The 26,471-nt window shown below is 42.9% G+C and overlaps 1 protein-coding gene across 1 annotated transcript in view; it reads left to right on the forward strand.

Annotated features, from left to right (window-relative positions):
* Positions 1–2,199: 2,199 nt before the first annotated feature.
* The window catches only part of bfsp2 (beaded filament structural protein 2, phakinin), a gene marked incomplete at its 5' end in the record, with an annotated part of 67,058 nt that continues 42,786 nt past the window's right edge, over positions 2,200–26,471 (forward strand). The window contains 4 exons of the mRNA XM_084312980.1: positions 2,200–2,643; positions 11,799–11,881; positions 15,239–15,395; positions 25,626–25,787. Of these exons, the coding sequence (XP_084169106.1) occupies positions 2,200–2,643; positions 11,799–11,881; positions 15,239–15,395; positions 25,626–25,787 (846 nt within the window). The remainder of the gene's footprint in view (positions 2,644–11,798; positions 11,882–15,238; positions 15,396–25,625; positions 25,788–26,471) is intronic.

Here is a 26,471-nt window from a genome sequence, read left to right on the forward strand (position 1 = left end):
CCGTGGACAGTATTGGTGAGGCACCAACGCTTTGGCTGTGCTTTAACCTATCAATTATATTACTGCTCTAACGCCGTGGACATTATTATTGAGGCACCAACGCCTTTTCAACCTATCAATTATATTACTGCTCTAATGCCGTGGACATTATTATTGATACACCAACGCCTTGGCTGTGCTTCAACCTATCAATTATATTACTGCTCTAACGCAGTGAACTGTACTATTGATGAACTGACCTAAAGTAACCGTGTTTCGACCTGCACCGTACATTCCCGTCACTAACCCCTGCTGGGGACAGTGTCATTATAACCACACTGCTACACAGCAACTATTTTATTACACTTTTTACTGTCCGTTCTATTTTATTATTTTTAGCCTATTTTTAAACTGAATCAAACCGCACTTTTTTACTCTGTCTATTTTTATTTTTTTTTTATATCTTTTTCCCCCTCCATTTTCCTCCGATTTTCTCCCATCCCAATGTTAGTCGTATGCCAATTCCCAGTCCCTTCCTGGTCGCTGCGCACTTACCCCCCACAGTCAGATCATCTGGGAGAGTGGAGGCTACCACGTGCTTCCTCCGACACACGTCCAGCCAATCACCGCTTCTTTTCACCTGGCAGCGCGGATTCTCATCGAGAGGGCGTAGCGTGTGGGAGGACCACACTATCCCCCTCAAGTCCTATCCGCGCTTAGCAGGCGCCCCGACCGAACTGTAGGAGTCGCTGTTTACAACGACCCGGACCCACCCCGCCAGCTTCTCCCACCCTCTAATACAGCCAATTGTATTAGTGCAGACGGCCAGCCAAGCTGGTGACAACCCCGGAGCTGTGAGCTGGATTCGAACAGGCGACAGCTCCGGCGTTGGTGACGAACGCAATCTCCGCTCGGCCACCTAACCGCCTCTACTCTGTCTATTCTATTTTATATTTGTATTACTGAATGAAACCGTAAACAGAGAGGCCTATTGGGATGTTAGATCCTAATGTGAAAAACTGTGATTTACCTTACCTTGCTACCTCTATCTTTTTATGCTCACTTATCCCTGTATTTTTTACTGCTGTGAAGCACTTTGAACTGAAACTTCTGTATGAAAAGTGCTATACAAATAAAGTTATTATTATTATTATTATTACAGAGAGAGAGTGTGTGGATTGGCAGGTATTTAAACCATCAGTGTAGGTGGGACAATGGAGTGTCAGCTAAGCTGTCACAGCTCCACGATGTATGACTTGTCCTGCCAGAACTAGTTTCGCCCATGGAATGTACATTTTACACCCTGCCAACAAACACATTTTTGTCAATAAATTATTAAATTGGCGATTTGTATGAGCCTTTTAGCTAAATTGCTTCTCTTCTTCAAGCAGATTAACCCATGGACATCCTCATCGTATGTGATATGTTTTGTGGTATGTGGTAAAACAACAACTATTGTTTGATTATTTTTGTCTTTTGTGCTGCTTGTACCAATGTTATGCTCGGTTAAACCTGCAAAAAAGGAATACGTTTGAAAACAGATTAGGGAATAGCACAAGCACTCTTCTTGCTATATAGTGTTACTTAATTAAATCAAACCAAATCAAATGTATTTGTAAGGCCCGACAACACACGTTAATGTTCCCGCCAGACACGTCTTCTATAGACAAGTCAAGAAGAAACATCACAATAAATCAAGAACAAAACCAAAAAAAAACACACCATGAAATCCAAAATAAAATGTCAAATAAATAAATACAATAATATTTGTGTTATGGAGTGGGCTATAGGCATTCAGTAATGTGATGATGGCCCAGTTTCCTGACACAGTGCTGGACGCTGGGAGGTGCGGTAGTGAGGTGAAGTGCCTCTTGTCACCAGTGGGGGGAGCTTGTTGGCAGCCACTCCATGGAGTTTGCCCCGACAGGGATCCAATGCTGAGGCAGCCAAAAACAACCTCCCCCAGTATCTACTAACAAAGAGCCCCACACCCACTAGAAGCCAGGCCACCCTTCCACTCACAACACAAACACCACAGGGAACAAAGAGGCCTGGTGTTCCAGAAGGCATAGCCTCCAATAAAGAGCCATGCCCTGCAGCTCCGCGACTGTTTGACACAACAAGCCAGCAGCCGGAGCCTCCCAGCCCCGCTATGCCCATGGGGAACTAGCCTTATCCTGCTCATTGAAAGACTCGTACACCACTTTTTTCCCTGAAAAGATGCCTTTGCCAAGACGCCGGTCCTCCTTCTTGGGGCAACCTGCTGCCACCGAGCGCTCGGGGAGCGGCAACACCTGCACCAGGGTCAGCTCGTCCAATGCCACCACCGGCCCGCGGGGTGTGTTCGTGGGCATGGCGCCCGCCGGCGGCGCCTCGTGTCTGGGCACGCGTGTGTCGCGCCGCGCCCTGGGCATCAGCAGCGTGTTCCTGCAGGGCCTGCGGAGCACCGCGGCGCCGGTGGTGACCCGGACCGGGGACCGCTCGCAGCACGGGGGCTCCCAGGGGCTCAACGGCTGCCTCATGGAGTACAGGGACAAGGTGCGCGCCCTGGAGCATCTGAACCAGCAGCTGGAGGAGCAGATCAGACACTGTCTGGACCGCAAGGCATGCAGCGCGGGCGCCTGGGGCCCGCTGAGGAGGGACTGGGAGGACATCTACAGACAGGTAACCTTCTCTTCCTAACCCTAACCCTAACCCTAACCCGCTGAGGAGGGACTGGGAGGACATCTACAGACAGGTAACCTCCTCTCCCTAACCCTAACCCGCTGAGGAGGGACAGGGATGACATCTACAGACAGGTAACCTCCTCTTCCCTCCCTCCCGGTATCTTCCCAGACCGGGAAATGCACCGTGATTGTATTCCTGATCCATAGTTAGTAGCCTGTGGGGGGGAGGGGGAGCACCATGACACAGTCTATCACAGCCAGGGGAGTACAAAGTACCCAGAAATTGTACTTAAGTGAAAGTATGGGTACCGTCTAAAAATCGTACTCAAGTAAAAGTCAGAGTATCTGGCTAAAAACACACGTGAGTAAAGTGTTTCTACTTTTAAATGTACTTAAGTATTAAAAAGTTAAAGTAAAAACTTTTTTTCTGACTGTCTATTCTTCTGATAGCAGGTGTTTAATCAAAGATCCCCGCTTTCTAGTCTTGCACAAGGACCAATCAGCATGGGTATGGGCGGGTTCATTTTCCATTGATGGGAATTTGATTGGCTGTTTTTAAATAAAGTTTAGGATTAATAACGTTAACGTTAGTTCGGCCAGAGAAACAAATATACTAATTAAAATAGTTGGACCTGCAAGATTTGTACTTTGTACTTTGTAGGTCTGCATTTTAAATGTAAGGAGTAAAAAGTAGGGTTTTCTTCTCTGAAATGATTGAGTAAAAGTATACAAACCTAATAATACTTGTGTAAAGTACAAATCCCCAAAAACAGTACTTAAGTATTGTAACAAAGTACAATTACTCAAGTAATTTACACCCCTGGTTATCGGCCAGTTGGACTGGCAGGGTGAAAAAAAAATCCTTGCAACAAACAAAAGTATTCCTCCTTGATCATTTTGAATACAACGCAAAACACATTAGACACAAGGGTGGATTACTGACCGGCCAGTCAAGGCGCATGCCCTGGGGACCCAGCCCACCAGGGGGCCCGAATTATTGGTGCTACAGAGTTTCAATGTATATATACACTTGCTATATGTTACTAATATCAATTGGAATATAGACCCTTGCAGGCACAATTTCATTAGCAAAATGGGAGGGGGGGGGCTACATTGAATGCCCCAGGACCCCTAGACAGGTGAATCCATCGATGAACACGTAGACGCAACAACTCTTTCTGTGTGCATTTAAACTGGGAGCATTCTTTTGCCCAAACCCATTACTGCCTTATAATATTTATGACAGTTGATGAGCTGAGGTCCTACCATAACCTATATACACCAAATAACAAGAGTCATGATTTTAGAAAAAAATGTAAGGCCCCTCTAAGGGCAATGTAATATATCTCTACTACAATGTAATATATATCTACTACAATGTAATATATCTCTACTACAATGTAATATATCTCTACTACAATGTAATATATCTCTGTATCTCTACTACAATGTAATATATCTACTACAATGTAATATATCTCTACTACAATGTAATATATCTCTACTACAATGTAATATATCTCTATATCTCTACTATAATGTAATATATCTCTACTACAATGTAATATATCTCTACTACAATGTAATATATCTACTACAATGTAATATATCTCTACTCTTTGACATCATAGATCACAAATTCTTACTTAAAAAACTTGAATGTTACGGTTTCTCCTCATCTGCACTATCTTGGATGCAAACTTATTTAGCAAACCGGAAACAAATAGTTTTTTTTAATGGGAGTTACTCAGAAGTTAAAACGGTAAGGTGTGGAGTACCCCAAGGAAGTTGCCTTGGGCCTTTGCTCTACACCATATTTACAAATGACATGCCTCTTGTCCTAAATAAGTCCTATATTTCTATGTATGCGGATGATTCAACGATTTACACATCAGCCTCAACAGCCAATGAATTAAATACGGTTCTAAAGGCAGAGTTGCAATCAGTGATGGAATGGATAAAGAATAACAAACTAGTTCTAAACATATCAAAGACAAGTAGCATCATTTTCGGTTCAAACCATACTCTAAGAACGAACCCAGTCTTGAAACTTTTGATAAGTGATGTGGTAATTAATCAAGTCCAGGAGACTAAACTCCTAGGGGTAACATTAGACAGTAAATTGTCATGGTCACACCATATAAACAATATAGTAGTGAAAATGGGAAGAGGGATTTCTGTTGTTAAAAGATGTGCTCATTTGTTACCACTAAATTCTATCAAACAGGTAATTCAAGCTCTGGTTTTGTCAAATCTTGACTATTGTCCTGCAGTATGGTCGAATGTAACAACGAATAAACTGAAAAAATTACAAATGGTACAAAACAAAGCAGCACGTATAGCGCTTCGCTGTGAGTACAGAACTAATGTTGCAGCGATGCACAGTTGTTTAACTTGGTTACTTGTCAAACATAAATTACTCTGCTCACTCCTTGTATTCACTAGGAATATTCTTGTTACAAAGATCCCCTCAATTTTATATAACAATTTATCAATAAGTCTTGACAGACACAACCATTCCACCAGACATGCTTCTGCACGAGGTTTTACACTTCCAAAAGTGAGGTCGAATGCAATGAAGCGAACTGTCATGTTCCGTGGTATGCAGGAATGGAACTCTCTTCCCAGACATGTTAAGCAGGAGAATAGTAAATGCCGTTTCAAAATCGTGGTAAAACAACATTTTCAACCAAAGAAATTGACATTCCCTAATAGATAGTGTGTACGTAAATGAAAATGTATGTGTCTGATATTTTTATCTTGTATTATGAATTTGATTAGGGTTTTTATTGTTGTTTTAATTGTCTGTATGACATGTAAATGTTGTGAGTGTATAAGGGTTTTTATTGTTGTTTTAATGGTCTGTATGTCATGTAAATGGTATGAGTGTATAAGGGTTTTTATTGTTGTTTTAATTGTCTGTATGACATGTAAATGTTGTGAGTGTATACGTCTGTAACTGTATTTTTTTATGTGTTATGGACCCCAGAAAGAATAGCCCCAGCACTGCTGTGGCTAATGGGGATCCAAATAAACTTAAACTTAAACTACAATGTAATATATCTCTATATCTCTACTACAATGTAATATATCTCTACTACAATGTAATATATCTCTACTACAATGTAATATATCTCTATATCTCTACTACAATGTAATATATCTCTACTACAATGTAATATATCTCTACTACAATGTAATATATCTATTACAATGTAATATATCATCTACTACAATGTAATATATCTCTACTACAATGTAATATATCTCTACTACAATGTAATATATCTCTACTACAATGTAATATATCTCTACTGCAATGTAATATATCTCTACTACAATGTAATATATGTCTACTACTACTACTACTACAATGTAATATATCTCTACTACAATGTAATATATCTCTACTACAATGTAATATATGTCTTCTACTACTACTACTACTACAATGTAATATATCTCTACTACAATGTAATATATCTCTACTACAATGTAATATATCTCTACTACAATGTAATGTATATCTCTACTACAATGTAATATATCTCTATATCTCTACTACAATGTAATATATCTCTACTACAATGTAATATATCTCTACTTCTACTACAATGTAATATATCTCTATATCTCTACTACAATGTAATATATCTCTACTACAATGTAATATATCTCTATATCTCTACTACAATGTAATATATATCTACTACAATGTAATATATCTCTACTACAATGTAATATATCTCTATATCTCTACTATAATGTAATATATCTCTACTACAATGTAATATATCTCTACTACAATGTAATATATCTCTATATCTCTACTACAATGTAATATATCTCTACTACAATGTAATATATCTCTACTATAATGTAATATATCTACTACAATGTAATATATCTCTACTACAATGTAATATATCTCTACTATATCTCTACTACAATGTAATATATCTCTACTACAATGTAATATATCTCTATATCTCTACTACAATGTAATATATCTCTACTACAATGTAATATATCTCTATATCTCTACTACAATGTAATATATCTCTACTACAATGTAATATATCTCTATACCTCTACTACAATGTAATATATCTACTACAATGTAATATATCTCTACTACAATGTAATATATATCTACTACAATGTAATATATCTCTATATCTCTACTACAATGTAATATATCTCTACTACAATGTAATATATCTCTATATCTCTACTACAATGTAATATATCTCTACTACAATGTAATATATCTCTACTACAATGTCATATATCTCTACTACAATGTCATATATCTCTACTACAATGTAATATATCTCTACTACAATGTAATATATATCTACTATAATGTAATATATCTCTACTACAATGTAATATATCTCTATATCTCTACTACAATGTAATATATATCTACTACAATGTAATATATCTCTACTACAATGTAATATATCTACTACAATGTAATATATCTCTACTACAATGTAATATATCTCTATATCTCTACTACAATGTAATATATATCTACTACAATGTAATATATCTCTACTACAATGTAATATATCTACTACAATGTAATATATCTCTACTACAATGTAATATATCTCTATATCTCTACTACAATGTAATATATCTCTACTACAATGTAATATATCTACTACAATGTAATATATCTCTACTACAATGTAATATATCTCTACTACAATTCGGGATGCCCCGATCACGTTTTTTGCCACCGATACCGATCACCGATCGTCTATGAGCCATATCGGCCGATACCGATACAGATCGTTTTTGGTTTTATAAAAAAAAAAAAAAAATTAAATATATACTTTTTTTATAAAATATATATATTATATAATCATACTTGTAGTTGTATTATCTGCGAGGCATCGCCACCACGCAACAAGTCAAAATGCTCGCTATCTGCAAACAGCTCCACTGTCTGTGTGTATACTCAAGTAGCCTCCAGCTGCAGCCAGGATTCTCCGGCGCTGCAGCTGGACCCTATTGGTATACTCTGCTTTGGTCAAATCACATTCAGCATGCCCTCAGCTAGCCCCTTTCGTGACTGCGATGCAAGCCAGGGGCTCGAATACGCATCGAATCAATGTTATAAGACATTGATATCAGGAGCTATCTGTAGCTACTGCTAGCCGGCTAGATAACATTAAGACAACGCCTCAGTGAACAATTTAGTTTACTGGGACATTTCATTTAAACAGTGAGCTAACGTGAGCTAACGTTGGCTACCGAGCTAACGGAGCTATCATGCACTAGACTATTGCTGGAGCATTTGTTGATATCAGGAGCTATCAGTAGCTAGCCAGCTAGATACCGTTAGACAATGCCTCATGTATTAAACTAAAAGTGAATAGTTGACTGGGTCATTTTGTTTAAACAGTAACGTTAGCTAGGTCGCTAACGTTAGCTCACAGAGGTCGCATGCACTAGACTAGAGCAGAGTATGCCGGAGGGAATAGGAGCCTCTGTTGACATGGGTCTGGGAGGGGCAGGGGGAGGAGGGGCAGGGGGAGGAGTAGGAGGAGGAGGAGGAGGAGGAGGAGGAGGAGGAGGAGGAGGAGGAGGAGGAGGAGGAGGAGGAGGAGGAGGAGGAGGAGGAGGGACAGTGTGCTGCAGCTCTGTGTGCCTGAGAGAGAAGTCAGCGAGTGAGAACTCCGCTAAGAATTGGATCATGTTTTTCTATCGGTTTTCACATATATATAAAGCATTATCGGAATTCACCGATCTCATATTTATACTGAATATCGACCGATACCGATCGCTGGCCGATCGATCGGGGCATCCCTAACTACAATGTAATATATCCTGACTACAATGTCATATATCCCTACTACAATGCTACAATGTCCCTAACACAATTAATCTCCATCTGTTGGCAACTGGTTGACACTTTACAAGCTCTCCTACATTCTACTTGGACATTTTGAAAAACTTGCTTTTATTCTAAAGTTCACTCTGAAATCTCTGGGTTGTTTCGACTGAGGTGCTTGATAACCAAGGGTTTCCCCCAGAAGCACGCCAGCATCACATCCTGACATTCTTATTTTACTAGGTCAGCCGATGATGGACAGATTATGTTACCACGTCCAAAATCAAATGCTTTAAAGAGGACGGTTGTTTATCGTGCCATCAATCATTGGCAGGCACGTGCACACATAGAGGCCAAGGGGTGCTTGAGCACCTGCCTTTTTGAGCCTCATCAAAAAAGTGCCCTTTTTGAAAAAAAATTTTTAATATTTACCGTTACGCATATAGACCACCCTTCCAACTGAAAAATTTCAGGATAGAATCAAAATATTAGGTAAAGAGAGAGAGATGCCCCATATTCCATAGCAGTTTGCACGGTCTCCTCACCATGCCTCTCCGCGGACCTATATTTTATGCAGCGTGGGTGGTGATGATGATGATGATGATAGAAACCGCTGTGGCGCATACAGTTGAATGCTGGTATTACACTCATTGAGGGACACGAAGAAGTCAAGTCCGATGGGATTTGGGAATCTCAAATACAAATCGGGATTGGAATAAAAAATGCATTTATATTAAACAATACAGAATATACAGCACTTCTTGGGGTCTGTAGGGTAAGCACTTATTCCCTCCCCCCTGAACATTTATGGAGATGTATGGGCCCTTTAAGTCAGTGATAAAAGTGTCTTTCAAGGATAAGTGAGCTCCTGCACTGATTATTATAGTTCAATATTCAATATTTGATCACCAAAACCCCCCAAAAAACATAAAAAGGGGGCCCCCTGCCCGAAAAGGGCCCTTAAAAATTGTGCTCACGCTATGTGCGCTCGGTTAATATATACACACAAGTGTAGTGCCCTTTTCAGTCTTTGAGCACCTGCCCCTCTAAAGTCCTGTGCACGTCCCTGATCATTGGAATAACTGCCCACTGAACATAAGTAAATTGAATAGCAAAGTGTCTTTCAAGTACCACCCCAGGTGAAAATCTGCATAAAATGTATACCTAGGTAAATGGAACATTGCTCCACTTCTACAAGGGCTATTTGCATATTCTTGGTATCTAGGTACATCTATGGACCTCAGTGAATGTATTCTCAGTGTCAGAAATATTGTGTCTATTACTAGGCTTGCTTAAATTGTGATGAAACAAAGGAAAATATGAATTATGATTTTTCTTTTCATCTTTGACAGTGAATAACACCATGATAATAATGACCAGACTTAATAAAACTGCCACTGACCTCGTTCAGTACCCTCTTGAGATCATGTGTACAAAAGATCTAAGGAAATTAATAAAGGGAAGATGATAAAACCAAAGGTTCTGTATATACAGTACTGAATTCTCCCATCCGGACCAATGCAATTTGAAATATTATTATAGAATATAGAATATATGTTTATACATTACCTTATTATAGCCAATTCGCACATTTATATATATATACATATAGTATCTTTCAAATCCCCTAGTTCAATTTGGATTTAGTATCACCAGGCATGCATAATAACAGATAATATCTATTGTAATCGACTGTACTTTTTTATTTTTCTCATAGTGCAAGCATTTTGAAACTAATTTCAGATCTAGTTGTTCCTATATGCTAACAATAGGGAGGAGAAACTAACTGCGTTTCAATATTTGTCAAATCGTTACCTTTTGTGGCTTATGGTGCGTTCACGTCAGGTGGGAAGAAGCGGAAGAACCAGCTTCCGACTGGGAAAAGCCATTCACGTCAGCCTCCTAGTGGTAATTCCTACTAGGTCATATGGGAGTTTTTTTATATACCCCGATATCTCCCACTTCGCGTCCCGAAATGCGGAAGTATCAACCATCATGGCAGCAAGCTTGACGGCGATGTCGGCAATACAAGGTAAATACAAATCAAAATGATCACTTTGATCACATAATCAGAATAATACAATCATACTGCTGTACTCTTCATATGAAAAACGAGCTATACTTGCTGCTGTTCGTCTACAGTTGATTTTAAAGTAACTTGCTAACGACTTGTAGCAATAGGTTAGCAGTAGGCTAACAGTAGGCTAAGATCGCCATCTTGGATGTGGGCGTTTCCTCGAGTTCAACGCGTGAATGCTTCCTAGTTGTAGCAACGAGATGTCATCTGGTTCGTCCGCTTCTTCCCACCTGACGTGAACGCACCATTATTATCAAGAATAATAACATTTATTGACATATTCCATAATTCAACTCTGAACTTTGAACCCCCATAGAACTTGAAGGGAAATGTAGTTTGAAAAAATGTCAACGCTCATCGACAGCCCTGAGTGCCCTCGACAAAATGGCCGCGAAAAAACTACAATTTGCGTTTTTTTTATTTATTTACAAAATGGTCGCTGGCTCGGATATACTTCTTCAAAATGAGAAGGTAAAACCTTATTATGACACCTATAACCTATTGCTAACCTATTGCCAACCTAACGTTTTACATTCTACATGCTTTTGTGACATCTTTGTGATATTAATACTTGAAAACGGTTGATTTTAAAATCGCAAATGATTTTCATCATTCATAAAAATATGGATCTATGATCATAATGGCAAAAGGGGTCGGTACCGACCCTGAGGGGTGGAACAGGTTAAATATGTGAGCAAAATATTCTGATGTTTATAAAGATGTCTACAATGTTTTACTGTTTTTAGATTATCATTGTTAATTAAGTGAATTGTGATTGTCATGTATCTCATGTATTGTTATGATTTGTGTTTTGTGTTGTCTTTCTGTGTGGACCCCAGGAAGACTAGCTCGCCACTTAGGTGGCAGCTAATGGGGATCCTTTTAAACAATAAACAATAAGACCCATCTTTTTTATTTTTTAAGATTTATTTTTTAGCATTTATTGCTTTTATTCCTGGTCAGACATGACCGACAGATGAGGAGAGGGTGAACAGGAGAAGAGGCGGGAAAGACATGCGACAAATGTCACCGGGAGCGGGAAGCAAACCCGGGATGGCCGCGTAGGTGTGCGATGCACTAACGTGGTGCGCCACGAGGGCGCCCACAATAAGACCCATCTGATTGGTCATAAAGGCCCACTGATTTGAATCAGCAGTAACACTGGGTATGTTCCCTGCCTGCTGTGGAAATGTAATGTAATGTAATGTAATGCCATTCTAACCCACAGGTGAGCGAGGCCATACTGGACAACGCCAGACTCATGCTGCAGACAGAGAATGTGCAGGCGAACGCAGAGGACTTCAAGGACAGGTGAGAACAAAACGCAACCCTGTTATCTAAGGCCATGTCCAGACTAAAACGATTTCGGTCGTATCAGGCAAAGTATTTGATCGTTTGCACCTTTCAGCCACAGGGAACTGCGTTCTGGCAGCCTGAAGACGCTACTTTCTGATACCAGCTTTCAGAGTGCGCAATTCTGAAGACGCCTGAAGACTCCCCCCATTGCGTCACCATCTTTACAAGCGAAACGCGTCTTCTCCTGAACCGATGACGCGATAGCCCACCTCTCCCTTACCCCGCATGTGAAAACATCACAACAACAATGGCATGTACAGCTATTGAGCTTGATCAGGCTTTTACAGCTTTACATATGCTGTACTCTCTCTATCTGTCTGAAGCGGAGCTCTGCTGTGCTTACAGTACACACACTCCCAACCGAGGCGCACACACATGCTATTGAGCTTGATCGGGAGGCTACTGTGATGCAATACACGATACTAACTAGAGATTAGCGTCACATAGCTGGCCTTTTTCTGAAAACCCAAGCACATATTGTTCCATAGCATACGCCTTCATGATCATGACAAATCCTCTCTTACCTTGACGATTAAAAAGCCTCCATAATTTTGTAAATAAAGCTGTAGCCAGCCAGCTAGCATTGATGCTATTCAAAATGCTATCCACATTAGCTAAATAGCTAACCAACTAAATACAATAGACAGTGGTATCCTGAGGTAACGTCATGACAACGTTTGCTAGTCGAAATGACTGGACACACACAGGGACAAGTTAAACATCAATCAATTAATTTATTCCAACAGGTAGTTTGAGCTGCATGTGAGCCGCAGACTTCTCTCCTCTCCTTTGGAAAATGTTACGTTAGCTCAAAAAAGCACAGAACCGGCCGACACAAGTTAAGCTGCTAGCAATAGACAATATAACACTTCCGGTCGGGGATTTTCAAAATAAAAGAGCGACGTCTAAAAACAGAAAAGACATTTATTTTGTAAATTTGTGGCACGCACTTATTATCTTGAGACGGGTTCGTTTTTACGGAAACCTTTTTTTTTTTTTTTTTTAAATGAAAACGAAACGAAAAAGATCAAAATCGTTTTTGTCTGGACACGGCCTAAAAGGACAGGTGAGAACAAACGTCTCTAGAGGCAGACTTATTAATCATGATTAATGAGTAGAGTTTAGGGTGGAGGCAGACTTATTAATCATGATTAAACGAACCGCTGACGTCATCGGACTTAAAAACAATTTTTTTTACAGTAGTACCGGTGGATCTCACGTGATTCGGTACTCGGTAGTACCGACGTGATTCGGTCGGTACTAGGGAGGTTCGATATTGGCTTTTATACAATGGCATGCAAATTTCTCGATTCTGATTGGCTGAAACAGTCAAGTTACACGTGGTTATTTGTCATAACCCCCGCTCGTGGTCCTAGAATCCGCCCACAACCGAATTACGATCACTCCGCCAGTCGTGGATTTAGAAGTGAAAGCAAGATGGCGGACAATAAACGTTATGAATGGATATGTTGACAGCATCATAACGACTAAATCAAAAACGATTCTGTCACGGCAAATGTGTTTGTTTCTTACACAATGTTGGATTATGTAATTGGTGGGTCATGAGTCATTGTGGAACAAAATAAACATTGCGCGAATTGATTGATTGATTGATTAATTGTAAATTTGATTAATGTCCGCCTTGTTTCAAACTGGTTAAGTTTAGGCCCTCTTTCGAAGTTGGTTATGCTTAGAGTTTATCTTTAGAGCAGGGCGATTCCAAACTCTAAGCATCACCAACTTCGAAAGAGGGCGACTTCGAAAGAAACGCCAAGCTTAACCAGTTTGAAACAAGGCGGACAGACAAATTTGCAATCAATCAATCAATTCAATAATCCACGCTCACTTAAAACAGTGCACCTCCCAGCTGCTTCTATAGAAAGTAGGTTAAAAAAATAATTTACCTCCTATAGGGCAAAGAATTTATTTTTTATTTTTTAACCTACTTTCTATAGAAGCATCTAAGAATGAAGTTCTATAGAAAGTAGGTACAAAAAAAAGAAAAGAGAAGTTGGATGTGTTAGTGAGAACAGTTGGATGTGTTAGTTTGTTGGATATGTTAGTGAGAACAGTTGGATGTGTTAGTTTGTTGGATGTGTTAGTTTGTTGGATGTGTTAGTGAGAACAGTTGGATGTGTTAGTGAGAGACAGTTGCACTTCCAAGCTAATTCCACACAGAGGCAATTTCTCTCTTTTTCTTTTGGGAACTACTTTTTCTGCGGATGGTTGTCAATAAATCTTCAATTAATGTGTGTTTATTGTATAGCAATAAGGTTGGATGACATTGTATAAAAGCATTACATCACACGACAGAGTGTGTTATAGAAATTAGATCACGCCTATGGGGGTCTAACGACCCTCGGCTCCGCTTCGGGCCTAACAACCACCCATGGGCGTGATCTAATTTCTATAACACACTCTGTCTCGTGATGTAATGCTTAATTTTACCGATATCGGATATACCGATATTGTCCAACTCTTAATTTCTGATACCGATATCAACCGATACCGATATATGCGGGGTTTCCCCCCCCAAAAAACTGAATAATTTCAGGTAATTAACATTACTTATTACATGGCGTTTTAACATTCGCCGAAATGCTTGATTGTGATTGGTCAATAGCGCTCGACAGAGGTCCGTTATTACTCGATAACGGACCTCTGCCGAGCAATAATGGCCGCTGTTCGCAATCAAGCCCACTGACACACACTGCAGCAGTGCAATCAGTCCACACACCTGCCGGCAATAATAATAACTTTATTTGGGCTGACAGCGGACGGAGCATTTGATCTCGTCTTGTCGATGGTGTAAAATTAATTAGATATATTGTTAGTAAGTTAGCCATGTAATAAGCGGGATAATGTATAGCTATACTCGGTCATTGTCGCAAAATAATTAACCTTCACTACGTTTAAAACGGCGAGGTGCCTCTGTATTCTAAACTCCGTGTCGGTCAATTATTTTGCGACAATGACCTCGTAGCTATACATTATCCCTTACATATCTCTTGTCGTGGAATTAACACAACATTATGCATACTTGTGACAATAAATAAAATAAGAATTTGTTCTTACTTGCTTGCCTGGGTAAATAAAGGTTAAATAAATGTAAAAAAAAATTAAAATAATAATAATAATCTTTCAATTATTTTTGAAAACCCATACCGATCATTTCCGATATTACATTTTAATGCCAATATCGGCCGATAATATCGGTAGGAGTCGGTACCCTTAAAGCACCAGATTCTGTACCCATCCCTAGTCATAGTGCTGTTATGGTTACGCCTCTCCCCCTGCGTCTGGCTCCTGCAGGTTCGAGAACGAGCAGCCGTTCAGGAAGGCGGTGGAGGAGGAGATCGGCTCCCTCTACAAGGTGATGGACGACGCCTCGCTCAGCAAGGGGGACCTGGAGGTGCAGATGGAGAGCATGAGGGCGGAGCTGAGCGAGCTGGAGCAGCACCATGAGGAGGTGGGGACATTGATTGATTGATTGATTGATTGATTGATTGATTGATTGGTTGATTGATTGATTGATTGATTGATTGATTGATTGATTGATTGATTGATTGGACACTTTATTAACAGATTGCAGAATGGGTACAGTACAGTACGGCTCAATACATACAATTGTTAAGGGGATGCAGACCAGAGAAAGACTTTAGTCTTGTTTACATCAGGGTCCCCCATTTTCAATTCATCATAACATATATGACATACACGACATACAGATAGACAGTACTGCTACATCTATACATTTATGACATACCACATTTGCAAATACAGTACTGTTTGTGATACAAAAAGAGTCTAGAAAAGAGAGTATATACATTTGACGTAGAAACTGTACATTGGAGGAGGTTGGGTAGGTGGGGTGGGGGGGGGGGACTGTACATTGGAGGTGGGTGGGGTGGGGGGGTTGGGTTGGGTAGGTTGGGTAGGAGGGGTGGGTGGGGGACACTGTACAACTGTACAAGCAAAACTGTACATTGGAATATTGACAAAACCATACTGTACATTTTAGGGGGTTGGGTTAGGACATTTACAGGGGCCAGTTTCGAATTGCAGTCTCCCGTAGGTGTTCTTTGAGAGTGGTTTTGAAAGTGGGTAGTGATTCACATTTTTTTACAGCTTTGAGTAGGGCGTTCCACATTGATGTGGCATAATTGCAAAACGTGTTTAGTCCCTTGTTTGAGCCGAATCTGGGTTTAACATGATTTGTGGAGCTCCCTCTGGTGTTGTGATCGTGGTATTCACTGACCTTTGGGAAGTATTTTGACATGTACATGGGTACCTTGGTCGTGTAGTGTATCTTATAGACCAGACCCATTGCAAGTTGCTGTACTCTGTCGTCTACTCTAAGCCATCCTAGGTTGTCAAAGTGGGCAGGGGTGAGGTGGGTTCTAGGAGTAAGGTCTGACCAGTAAGTAGTCTGACCAGTTTGTTTTGAGATGTTTGTAATTTTGTTTTTAGCGCCTTTGAGGTGCTTTGGTACCATGAGGTGCAAGCATAGTCGTAGTACCCTTGAATGAGTGCTCCTGCCAGAGTCTTCAGGGTATTCTTGTTTACCAGAGAGGAGATCCGGTACAAGAATCAAGTTAGTTGGTTGACTTTTTGTATTACCTTGGATGCCATTTTGTCACAGGAAAGATTTGCCTCTAGGATGGAACCTAGGTATGTAATTTCATCTTTCCTTGTGACAATATTGTCACCCACTGTAACTGAGAAGCCGTCGGTCTTGCTGAGTTTGTTACTGTATTTGATCCGAAGAGAATGGACTCTGTTTTACCCAGGTGTAATGATAGTTTGTTATCAGCGAGCCAGGTGCAGATTCTGCAGAGTTCTGAGCTGACACATTAACCCTTTCACTAACCGTCGAGATATATTCAACAAATGTAACCTCACCAGTTCCACTTATTTCTTCTATCTACAAATAAGAGCAGCTTTGAAGGCTCACGGAGTCCCATTAGATGTTCCACTTGGGCGCCACAGATTTCACAAATTCTTTTATGACAAGGAGACGTTGAGAGGTTTTGTCTCTGACTTTTATCGCCACTTACTTACGTCCTCATATAAGGTCCTTCCCCTAGACTCGGTTTGGAGGAAGGATATCCCAAACCTGGAAGCAGATTTTGATTGGGATGTAGTCTGGGAAAATGTTCGGCTTTCATCACGCAAACCCAGATCACCAACAGATTAATCTTAACTTTGTTCATAGGATTTACCTGACCCCTGATTGCACTTAATGGGTCTCAGACCGGACTCTCTATGCTCCTTGTGTTCAAGCGATGCTATTGGTACATATATGCATATGTATTGGGAAAATGTCACCACTCAATTATCAGAATTTTTGTCTCTGACCATACCGATACTGCCTTCTGTATTGTTGTTGAATGATGTTTCTCAGTTATCGACCTCTGTACATGTAAAGAGACTCATTTTGGTGGGTCTTACGGCTGCCAAAAAGTTGATAGCGTCACACTGGATTCAACCAGATAAAATGTGCCGGAAGGTATGGATTCTCACCTATCTCGATGTGATTTATCTAGATATATCCACTGCACGAATTCTAGGTGTTAACGAAGCCAGCATTGCAATCTGGGTAGCTGTGGTGGATAAGATAAAGGAACGCAGATAAATTAGGAATATCCTGGTGCTGAATGAAGTAGTGGATGTATAGTCCAAGTGGGGGGTCCTGAGGGGGAAGAGCGAGCAAGAGCCCATGTATTGTATTGTATTTATAATTTTTATGTCTTTTTAATCTTTTAATCTACTTTCATTCTGATTTAATTACTTGTTATTATTATTTCTGTTATTGTCCTGTGATTTATCGTTGATTATTACTTAACCCTTTCACTGCCACACGACAGCAGGTTAACCCTTTCACTGCCACACTATAGAAGGTTAACCCTTTCACTGCCACACTACAGAAGGTTAACCATTTCACTACCACACTACAGAAGGTTAACCCTTTACTATCACACTACCGACGGTTAGTCAATTGTTTTTTATTTTCCCTTTTTTTACATAAAACAAGACAAACAATACAATAACAGTAATAATCAACGATAAATCACAGGACAATAATAATAATAATAATAATAATAATAATAATAATAATAATAATAATAATAATAATAATAATAATAATAATAATAATAATAATAATAATAATAATAATAATAATAATAATAATAATAATAATAATAATAATAATATTATTATTATTATTATTATTATTATTATTATTATTATTATTATTATTATTATTATTATTATTATTATTATTATTATTATTATTATTATAATAATAATAATAATAATAATAATAATAATAATAATAATAATAATAATAATAATAATAATAATAATAATAATAATAATAATAATAATAATAATAATAACCCTTTCACTGCCACACGACAGCAGGTTAACTCTTTCACTGCCACATGGCAGCAGGTTAACCCTTTCACTGTGACAATACACAGAAGGTTAACCCTTTCACTGCCACATGACAGCAGGTTAACCCTTTCACTGTGACAATACACATAAGGTTAACCCTTTCACTGCCACACAACAGCAGGTTAACCCTTTCACTGCCACACTACAGAAGGTTCTATTTCATTATGGCTCCGCTCAGCGTCAGTCTGCACACACTTCACTTCGTGCACGAGCACTGAATAAAAAATTCCACAATGTACCTTTACATCCCAACATTCGTCTGGCCACACCCCTATCCGCTTACCTTCATAAGCAGGTGTGTGGTCACCTACTCGCCTCCTTCTTCACTTTCACCACAAGGAAGTGCCTTCGGTAGATCCCACACTTGACGAGGTTGTTAGCTGAAGAAAGTTGAGACGTGTTTAATTTTTTTTTTGCTTTTTTTCTTCTCTCATATATTTCGAAAGAAAAAAGCTAAGTCATAATGTCTACTTCAAAGGGTCGCGCTCGCAACGCCACTCTTCACCAGCGGTTCTCCATCGCCGCCTCTGTCGTGCGTCTTGGAGCGGGGTTGAGGCCTCTCTCGTGGTCGGCAGCCCTGCCCGGTAGGCGTCCGATGGGTAGTTTGCCTCTCCAAGGAGCTGGTGCACCAGTGCCGTCTCCTGTGCGATGGCCTGGTTCCGGCTCTGGTTCCTCTGCTTCCGGGGAGTCGTCCGCTGTTGGGCGGCCGGCGCCTTTGGTTGCAGGGGATTTGAGACGCAAACCTTTTGCGTCAGCTCGCTCCCGTCGCAAGATGGTGGCTTGCAGACACGAACGGCCTGGTTTTGGTGAGTTACTGGAGCCGGATGAGGATGCGTCTGTCTCTACATGGCCGATGGAAACAGAGGACTACATGATAGAGGCGGACGGGTTCTTGTTTGAAGGCCCGGTGGAGACATGGCTCCTGCCCGTCCAGGTAACACTGGAGGGGGGTGAGATGTCTCCTTGGGGTTCCTCGTCCGCGGATGTTGGGTTAGAACCTCCGACTCGGCGGCGGGATGCCCTGCTATCAGCCACATCAGAATGTGGCTCCTTGACCAGTAGTATGCTGCATGTGAGGGACGCGGGCTCGGAGGAGGAAAGTATGCAGGGGGAACTGCGTGCTTTGTTCCCCGAGCTCATGGCGGCGGCGGCAGTCGCAAACGGCGTTCCGCTGCCGCAGCCACTGCCTGTTCCTGTCCCTGACGATCTCATAGGTCATCTATGGCAACGTCGCCCGGTGAGAGGGGTGGACGTTGTCTACCCATTTTTCCCCTCAATGGGGGCCTACGTCCATCAGGGCGAGGTGGTCTCCCACATCATGGGCCTTACTCCCGCCTACGTGCAAGTCACGCGGGTGGCGGGTTTGGTAGACGGCATGAAGGAGGGCGTGCCACGGCTTGATAGGCAGATGGCGGCGCTCCTTTGTCCTGAGGTGGTGTGGGAGCCGTTACGGATTCAGATTCAGATTCAGATTCAGATTCCTTTATTGAGCCATTTGTGTAAAACACATTGGTAATTGTTGCAGCAATACAGTGTATGCATTCTTTCTTTTTTCACAGTAAACAAACACCAACACAGACAAGAAACGAAAACAGTGCAGTGGGGGATTAATCAATAAATAAAATACATATATATATATATAAAGTGAAGTGTGCAGAGATCCAGTACGGACTAGTGCAGTGCAGTCAATGTCATTGTGCCAGTGTCACTTGGGGGCAGAGGGGGGGGGGGGGGGGGTACCGAGGGGGGGGGGGGGGGGGGGGCCTGAGGCATTGATCAGCCTGGCGGCTGAGGGGAAGAAGCTCAGTCTGTGTCGAGCTTTCACAGCCTTTGGGATCCTCAGCCTTCTCCCAGAGGGGAGCAGGGTGAAGAGGCTGTGACCGGGGTGGGATGGGTCGGTCCCCAAGGGAAATCGGCGAGGCGGTTGGCATTTTGGAGCGACCAGTCATTTATCACCGGAACACAATCTCTAGCTGCCACTTCTAACATCGCGCAGCTGGCGAGATTCATGTCCGGGATATTGACGGGCGGCACGGAGCTGACTGTTTTACAGCATGATCAGCTCGCCCAGTCGGCAGGAGCCATCCTGCATCTGATTCAGCCGCAGGCTATAGCCGCTGGGAAAGTGCGCGCCCTGGCCACTCTGATCCAGCGCCACCTTTGGCTGGAGCAGGCGCGCGTGCCGGAGAAGAAGAGGACTCCCCTTCTGACGGCACCCCTCTCAGAGGCTGGACTATTTGGGTCGGCACTGCAGCTGATGACCTCAACCTGCAGGGAGATGCTGTAGGAGGAGCGCTCCGTGCTCCAGCCTCATTTCCCCCCGCCCGATGTTGCCGGTGGAGTCAGATGGCCGCCGCGTCATCGAGGTTCCTCCGCCGTGGCCGCCGCTGCTACCACCGCCACTGCTGGACCTTCGGCAAAGAAGGCCAGGAGGAGAGAGGGCGCCTCCGCCACTGCAGCCGGCCCATCTACGCCCGGAGGTGACGGTAGGGATCGTCGAGACCAGCCGCCGATCGTTTACCGTCCCTCCGGGGCTCCACGGGGTGGGAAGCCCCGAGCGGCTCGTGGCAGGCGTCGCTAACTTCATGATGACTTTTTCCCTCTGTGGTCCCCCCCTGTTCGCTTCCCGGCCCCTCTATGATTTTTGTTCGAAAATAAAGAGTCCCTCCTAAAGGGGGACTGTATTTTTTGTTAACAAACTGTGTGTTTATTCACCAAACATATGATGGGGATGCAACGTGTGAATCTTTCACTAGTATGGGTTTGATAGGAGGGCTAGGCGTTACTTTCATGTTAGAGCTTAAGCAAGGCCTGCAGCCTACACTCGGTTGAAAAAGGTTTTTTTTTTGTGTGCTCTGTTGCTTAAACAGTGATATTGAGCTGCAACACTATTGTGTTGGTTTGCAGTAATGCTCGTATGAAAATGTACCGCGGCTCAGCCGCTCTCTCTCTCTATCAGATTTTCTGTGTCTTACAACATAGATACGGGTGTCGGGTTCACACACACACAACTTGGCCTTGCTATAAACCCTGTTCACAGATATGTCTGTGGCTAGCGTGCATTGGATTAGCTTGCGCTATTCATTGGCATTGCTACTGAGGGTATCATATGGCTGTTGTTGTTGTCATATGCGAGGGTTGGGCTTGCAAGGGGGTACCGGATAAACCCCTCCTTCCCTCTTCTGATTGGTCAGGGGGTTTCTGGGACTCTCTTTTCATTCGGTCAGTGTCAAGCTGTTAGGCAGCTTGGCACGGGGGGGGGGGGGTTTCCCAGACTCCGCAACTATCACAGGCGATTGTGTCTTGGGTTTCCCCCCGTCATAGCAAACGTCACTAGGCACGTTTCTATTGGACGCCGGCTTCTGTGAGTTTAGACCCGTATGTAGGGTCTGTTGTTGTCAAGTTGTCGGGGCAGAGCGTAGGAACTTACTGTTCTACTACGCTCGATATACGTGTAACTTGAGTCGGTTGGTCACATGACTCAATGTTACCGTGACTTTTCAATCTATGGCTCACGTGGGAAGTCTCGCTGAGGAGTTCCGTCTCTCCTCTGTAGTGAGGGTGGCGGGATGTGAAAATGTAAAAAAAAATTACCCTCGGCTGCGTCACGTGGGATTCATGTCAGTCGGTGTTTCTTTCTTTTTTAATAAAAAAGAGTGGAGAATATGAAGCACGACACCCTTCTTGTCGTTCTCCCAGGCGCCTTGAAGGATCAATATGGGGTCTGGTTAGACTGTCCATTGATATGTTTTGGGTCCCGACACATACATAGTGCTGGCTCGGGGTGTTTCTGTTAAGATTCATGCAGGAGGCTAGTACGCCTTAGTTGCTTGTTATTAAAACAGCGTTTTTATAGGGCAACTGGGATGGGTTTTTTTCCCTCTTCCGAGAGCCTGTTACTGGGTCTCGACGGATTCTCGTTCATATCTGGGGGATGTTAACGGAATAGATCAGAACATAGGTAGAGGGGTCTCATGCCCTTGGGGTGGGCCACTGAGCGCGGTATAAATAGGACCGTCTGGGTGGCGCCCTCTTTTCATGTTTTAGATCAACACGCATTCCTGCCCCCTCTCCTGGAGTGGGCATGTCGGCGTGGTTAGGGCACGGGACTGGTTCTGGTCACGCTGGTCCAGGTCAGTTAACCCGTTGTCCGCCGGGGATGCAGATCTGCTGTTCTGGTACCCTGAGGGACTTGTGCTTTTTTCAGGGGGAAAAATGCCGGGTCGGCCCGGGTGTCATGGGGTTAGGCGTTATGGAGACCCTTTGTTGGGTACACTTTGTACCTGGCACTATTATAAGGGGCTGGTTCTCCTTTCTTTCGCTCCTCTCTCACGCATGGCGAAGAGGGGGCTGTTGGGGTGGTCTTCTGGACCTCCTCTGGTAACCCTGTGTGCTTCCCGAGCCGCCGGGCCCGGTCCGAAGTAATGTTTCGTTGAAACCATAGGCCTGGGATAACCCTTTTTTCTTGAGGGGTTATAGGAACAACCACCGTATGTGGTACCAAGAGGGTGGTTGATTCCCTGGTGTGTTGGAGCAGAGTCAACTCCCGGGTTACCCGGTTGAGTGTGCCCCTGCACGTTCATGACGTCTGCCAATCGTGTCAGCCTTCTCTGCCTCGACCCCTCTGTGTGGGTTTTTTTTTATGGAGGCTTTGTCATGGTGTGCAACAATGCCAGCATACGCCCCTTCCGCCAGGGGGGCTGTTTTCAGTTGACCCCTTTGGCGCCTGTCTCGTCCGCAGTGCTCCAGGCTCGGGTCTACAGCCTGCTGCCTGGTTTCCCCGGTGCGCTGCCTGCTTCTGTTGGTTAACCTTTTTGAGTGCTTTACGGCCATGCTGACTGCCTGTGTTGCAGGGTCAGTGTGCCAGGCGGTGTACTATTGGGGGGAAAGGGCCCGCTCTTGGAGGGGCCTTATCCGAATACGCTGGCGATGTGAGGGGCGGTGTCACTGAGTGACCGCCTGGTGGGGTCTTGATGCCTGGCGTCATTGACCTCTCCGGGCCCCCCTTTTTCCAGGGGATCCAGTCCCTTCAGTGGGTCTGGGTCTTCCTTCGCGCTCCGCTGCTACGGCCTTGCCACGGGGTTGAGTTTGCTCTTGACTCCGTGATTTTGGGGGCAGTAACAAGGGTTGTTCCTTCCGTTCGTTCCCTGGTGGCATGCGGGTTGTGCGTGTGCGTAGTCGTGGGGTCAAGCCACGATCTGCTCACCCTGTGCGTTGAGTTGCTTGAGTTCCTCTTCGCACGGTCAGATCCGTCTCTCTCCCGTCCTCCAATAGGGAGGGTATCCTCCATTAGGGAGGGTCGGGGGGCTTGGTCCTCCCTGGTCTGATGGTTGTGGGGGGCCTCAGCGGGGTACATTTGTCGAGCTTCTGGCTCCCGCTCAGCTCCTCTTGTGCAGACTGACGCTGAGCGGAGCCATAATGAAGTAGAACGTAAGGTTATGTATATAACCAAGTTCTATGAATTATGGTGACGCTCAGCGTCAGGACGCCACTGCGGCCCTTGATCTCACCTTGTGGTGAAAGTTTGGGAAGGAGGCGAGTAGGTGACCACACACCTGCTTATAAAGGTAAGCGGATAGGGGTGTGGCCAGACGAATGTTGGGATGTAAAGGTACATTGTGGAATTTTTTATTCAGTGCTCGTGCACGAAGTGAAGTGCGTGCAGACTGACGCTGAGCGTCACCATAATTCATAGAACTTGGTTATATACATAACCTTACGTTAACCATTTCACTGCCACACTATAGAAGGTTAACCCTTTCACTGCCACACGACAAAGGGTAAACCCTTTCACTGCGACAATACACAGAAGGTTAACCCTTTCACTGCCACACAACAGCAGGTTAACCCTTTCACTGCCACACTACAGAAGGTTAGCATAAATTAATGGAAGCGGATACAGACCAGCTCAGGGGTGTAAAAAGTACCCAGAAATTATACTTAAGTGAAAGTATGGGTACAGTCTCAAAATCGTACTCAAGTAAAAGTCATCTGGCTAAAAACACACTTGAGTAAAAGTCTAAAAGTTTCTACTTTTAAATGTACTTAAGTACTAAAAAGTAAAAGTAAAAACTTGTTTTTATCTTGGGGCAATGAAATGTTCTGTTTCGTCCTCTTCATCACTCGTACTATCGTTTGTGGCCATCTTCTGTAGCTTGTCACTGACTGTCTATTCTTCTGACAGCAGGTGTTTAATCAAAGATCCCCGCTTTCTAGTCTTGCACAAGGACCAATCAGCATGGGTATGGGCGGGTTCATTTTCCATTGATGGGGATTTGATTGGCTGTTTTTAAATAAAGAGCGGCTGCAGGATTAATAACGTTAACGTTAGTTCGGCCAGAGAAACAACTATACTAATTAAAATAGTTGGAACTGCAAAATTTGTACTTTGTAGGTCTGCATTTTAAATGTAAGGAGTAAAAAGTATGTATTTTTTTCTCTGAAATGTAAAGTAAAAGTACAAGTATACAAACCTAATAATACTAAAAAAGTACAAATCCCCCAAAACAGTACTTAAGTATTGTAACAAAGTACAATTACTCAAGTACTTTACACCCTTGCATTTCAAGTTCTTCAAGGTTGAGATTTCAGATTACAAACTCTTCCCATGACCCTTGTGGTTGTAGTGTGTAACATACTGTGGACCAGTTGTGGTTGTAGTGTGTAACATACTGTGGACCAGTTGTGGTTGTAGTGTGTAACATACTGTGGACCATTGTGGTTGTAGTGTGTAACATACTGTGGACCAGTTGTTGTTGTCGTCATGTTGTCGTCATTCAATCCAACTTTATTTGTGTAGCACATTTAAAAACAACATGGTTGACCAAAGTGCTTCACAGTAAAACCCATAATATAGTAAAAAGAACACATAAACACAATACAAAGTACACAGAACTACAAACAAAATTACAGCAGACTACATTTTTTTTTAAAGCTAGGGAGAACAAATGTGTTTTAAGATGACACTGGGACCGTTGGGGCCAGCCTAATGTGGGGGGGCAACTCGTTCCACAGTTTGGGGGCTGCAACCGCAAATACACGGTCCCCCCTGTTTTTTAGCCTGGATTTAGGGTCAACAAGGAGGGACTGGTCAGCAGACCTCAGAGACCGTGATGGGGTGTAGGGGTGCAGGATCTCGGTGAGGTAGGGTGGGGCCAGACCATTCATTGCTTTATAAGCAAACAGCAGGATCTTAAAATACGCGTTGAGCAGCTGAAGTGATCCATGTATCTCCCAACAGGACGTGAGAGTGCTGTACAACCAGATGGCGGGCCGCGAGGTGGACGAGCCGGACGCTCCCATCGAGACCAACCTGGACCAGATCCTGGCCTACATCCGCGGCCACTGGGAGAGGGTCATCGAGAGGAACCGCGCCGAGACCGACGCCTACTTGGAATACAAGGTATGGACGGCTGGCTTGGGGAGGATGAAGTGAGTTTTGCAAACAAAACAAAGGACATAATTACATTGCGAATGCAGTAAGACCTCCAGGCGACAGTGGCTCAGGAGGTAGAGCAGTCGTCTGGCAATCCGGAGGTTCCCGGTTCAATTCCCGCTCCTCCCGGGCAGCGTGTCGATGTGTCCTTGAGCAAGACCCTTAACCCCTAATTGCTCCCGATGAGCAGGTTGGCACCTTGCATGGTTGCCTCCGCTGTTGCCTCCGCTGTTGGTGTGTGTATGTGTGAGTGAATGTGTCAAATGTGAGTAACAAATTGTAAAGCGCTTTGGATAAAAAAGCAGCCATTTACCATTTGAAGCGTACAACATAATAAGGCAGACGGCACAAAAACAGAGTCCATTTTCGAAGATACAAAATACAACATCTCCTCCACCATTGTTGCAATGAAAGTAGAGCTGAACAACAATTGCCTGGCTGACCTCCTGATGACCCCAGCAATCTGAATGCCTCTCACGAGCCACGAGAACAACCATCAAATATGAAAACCAGGAGCTGTTACCCCTGTAGCCTGGTCTGTTCCAGCTGTTGTTTTAAGGCGAGAGACAGTACCCCCTAATAGACTAAACAAATATTTGAATATATATCACTATGAAACTTTCCCAGTTTGTTATGTACATATAAACTAAT

The sequence above is a fragment of the Notolepis coatsorum genome (assembly GCF_963971535.1).
Source record: "Notolepis coatsorum genome assembly, chromosome: 4".
Classification (NCBI taxonomy): domain Eukaryota; kingdom Metazoa; phylum Chordata; class Actinopteri; order Aulopiformes; family Paralepididae; genus Notolepis; species Notolepis coatsorum.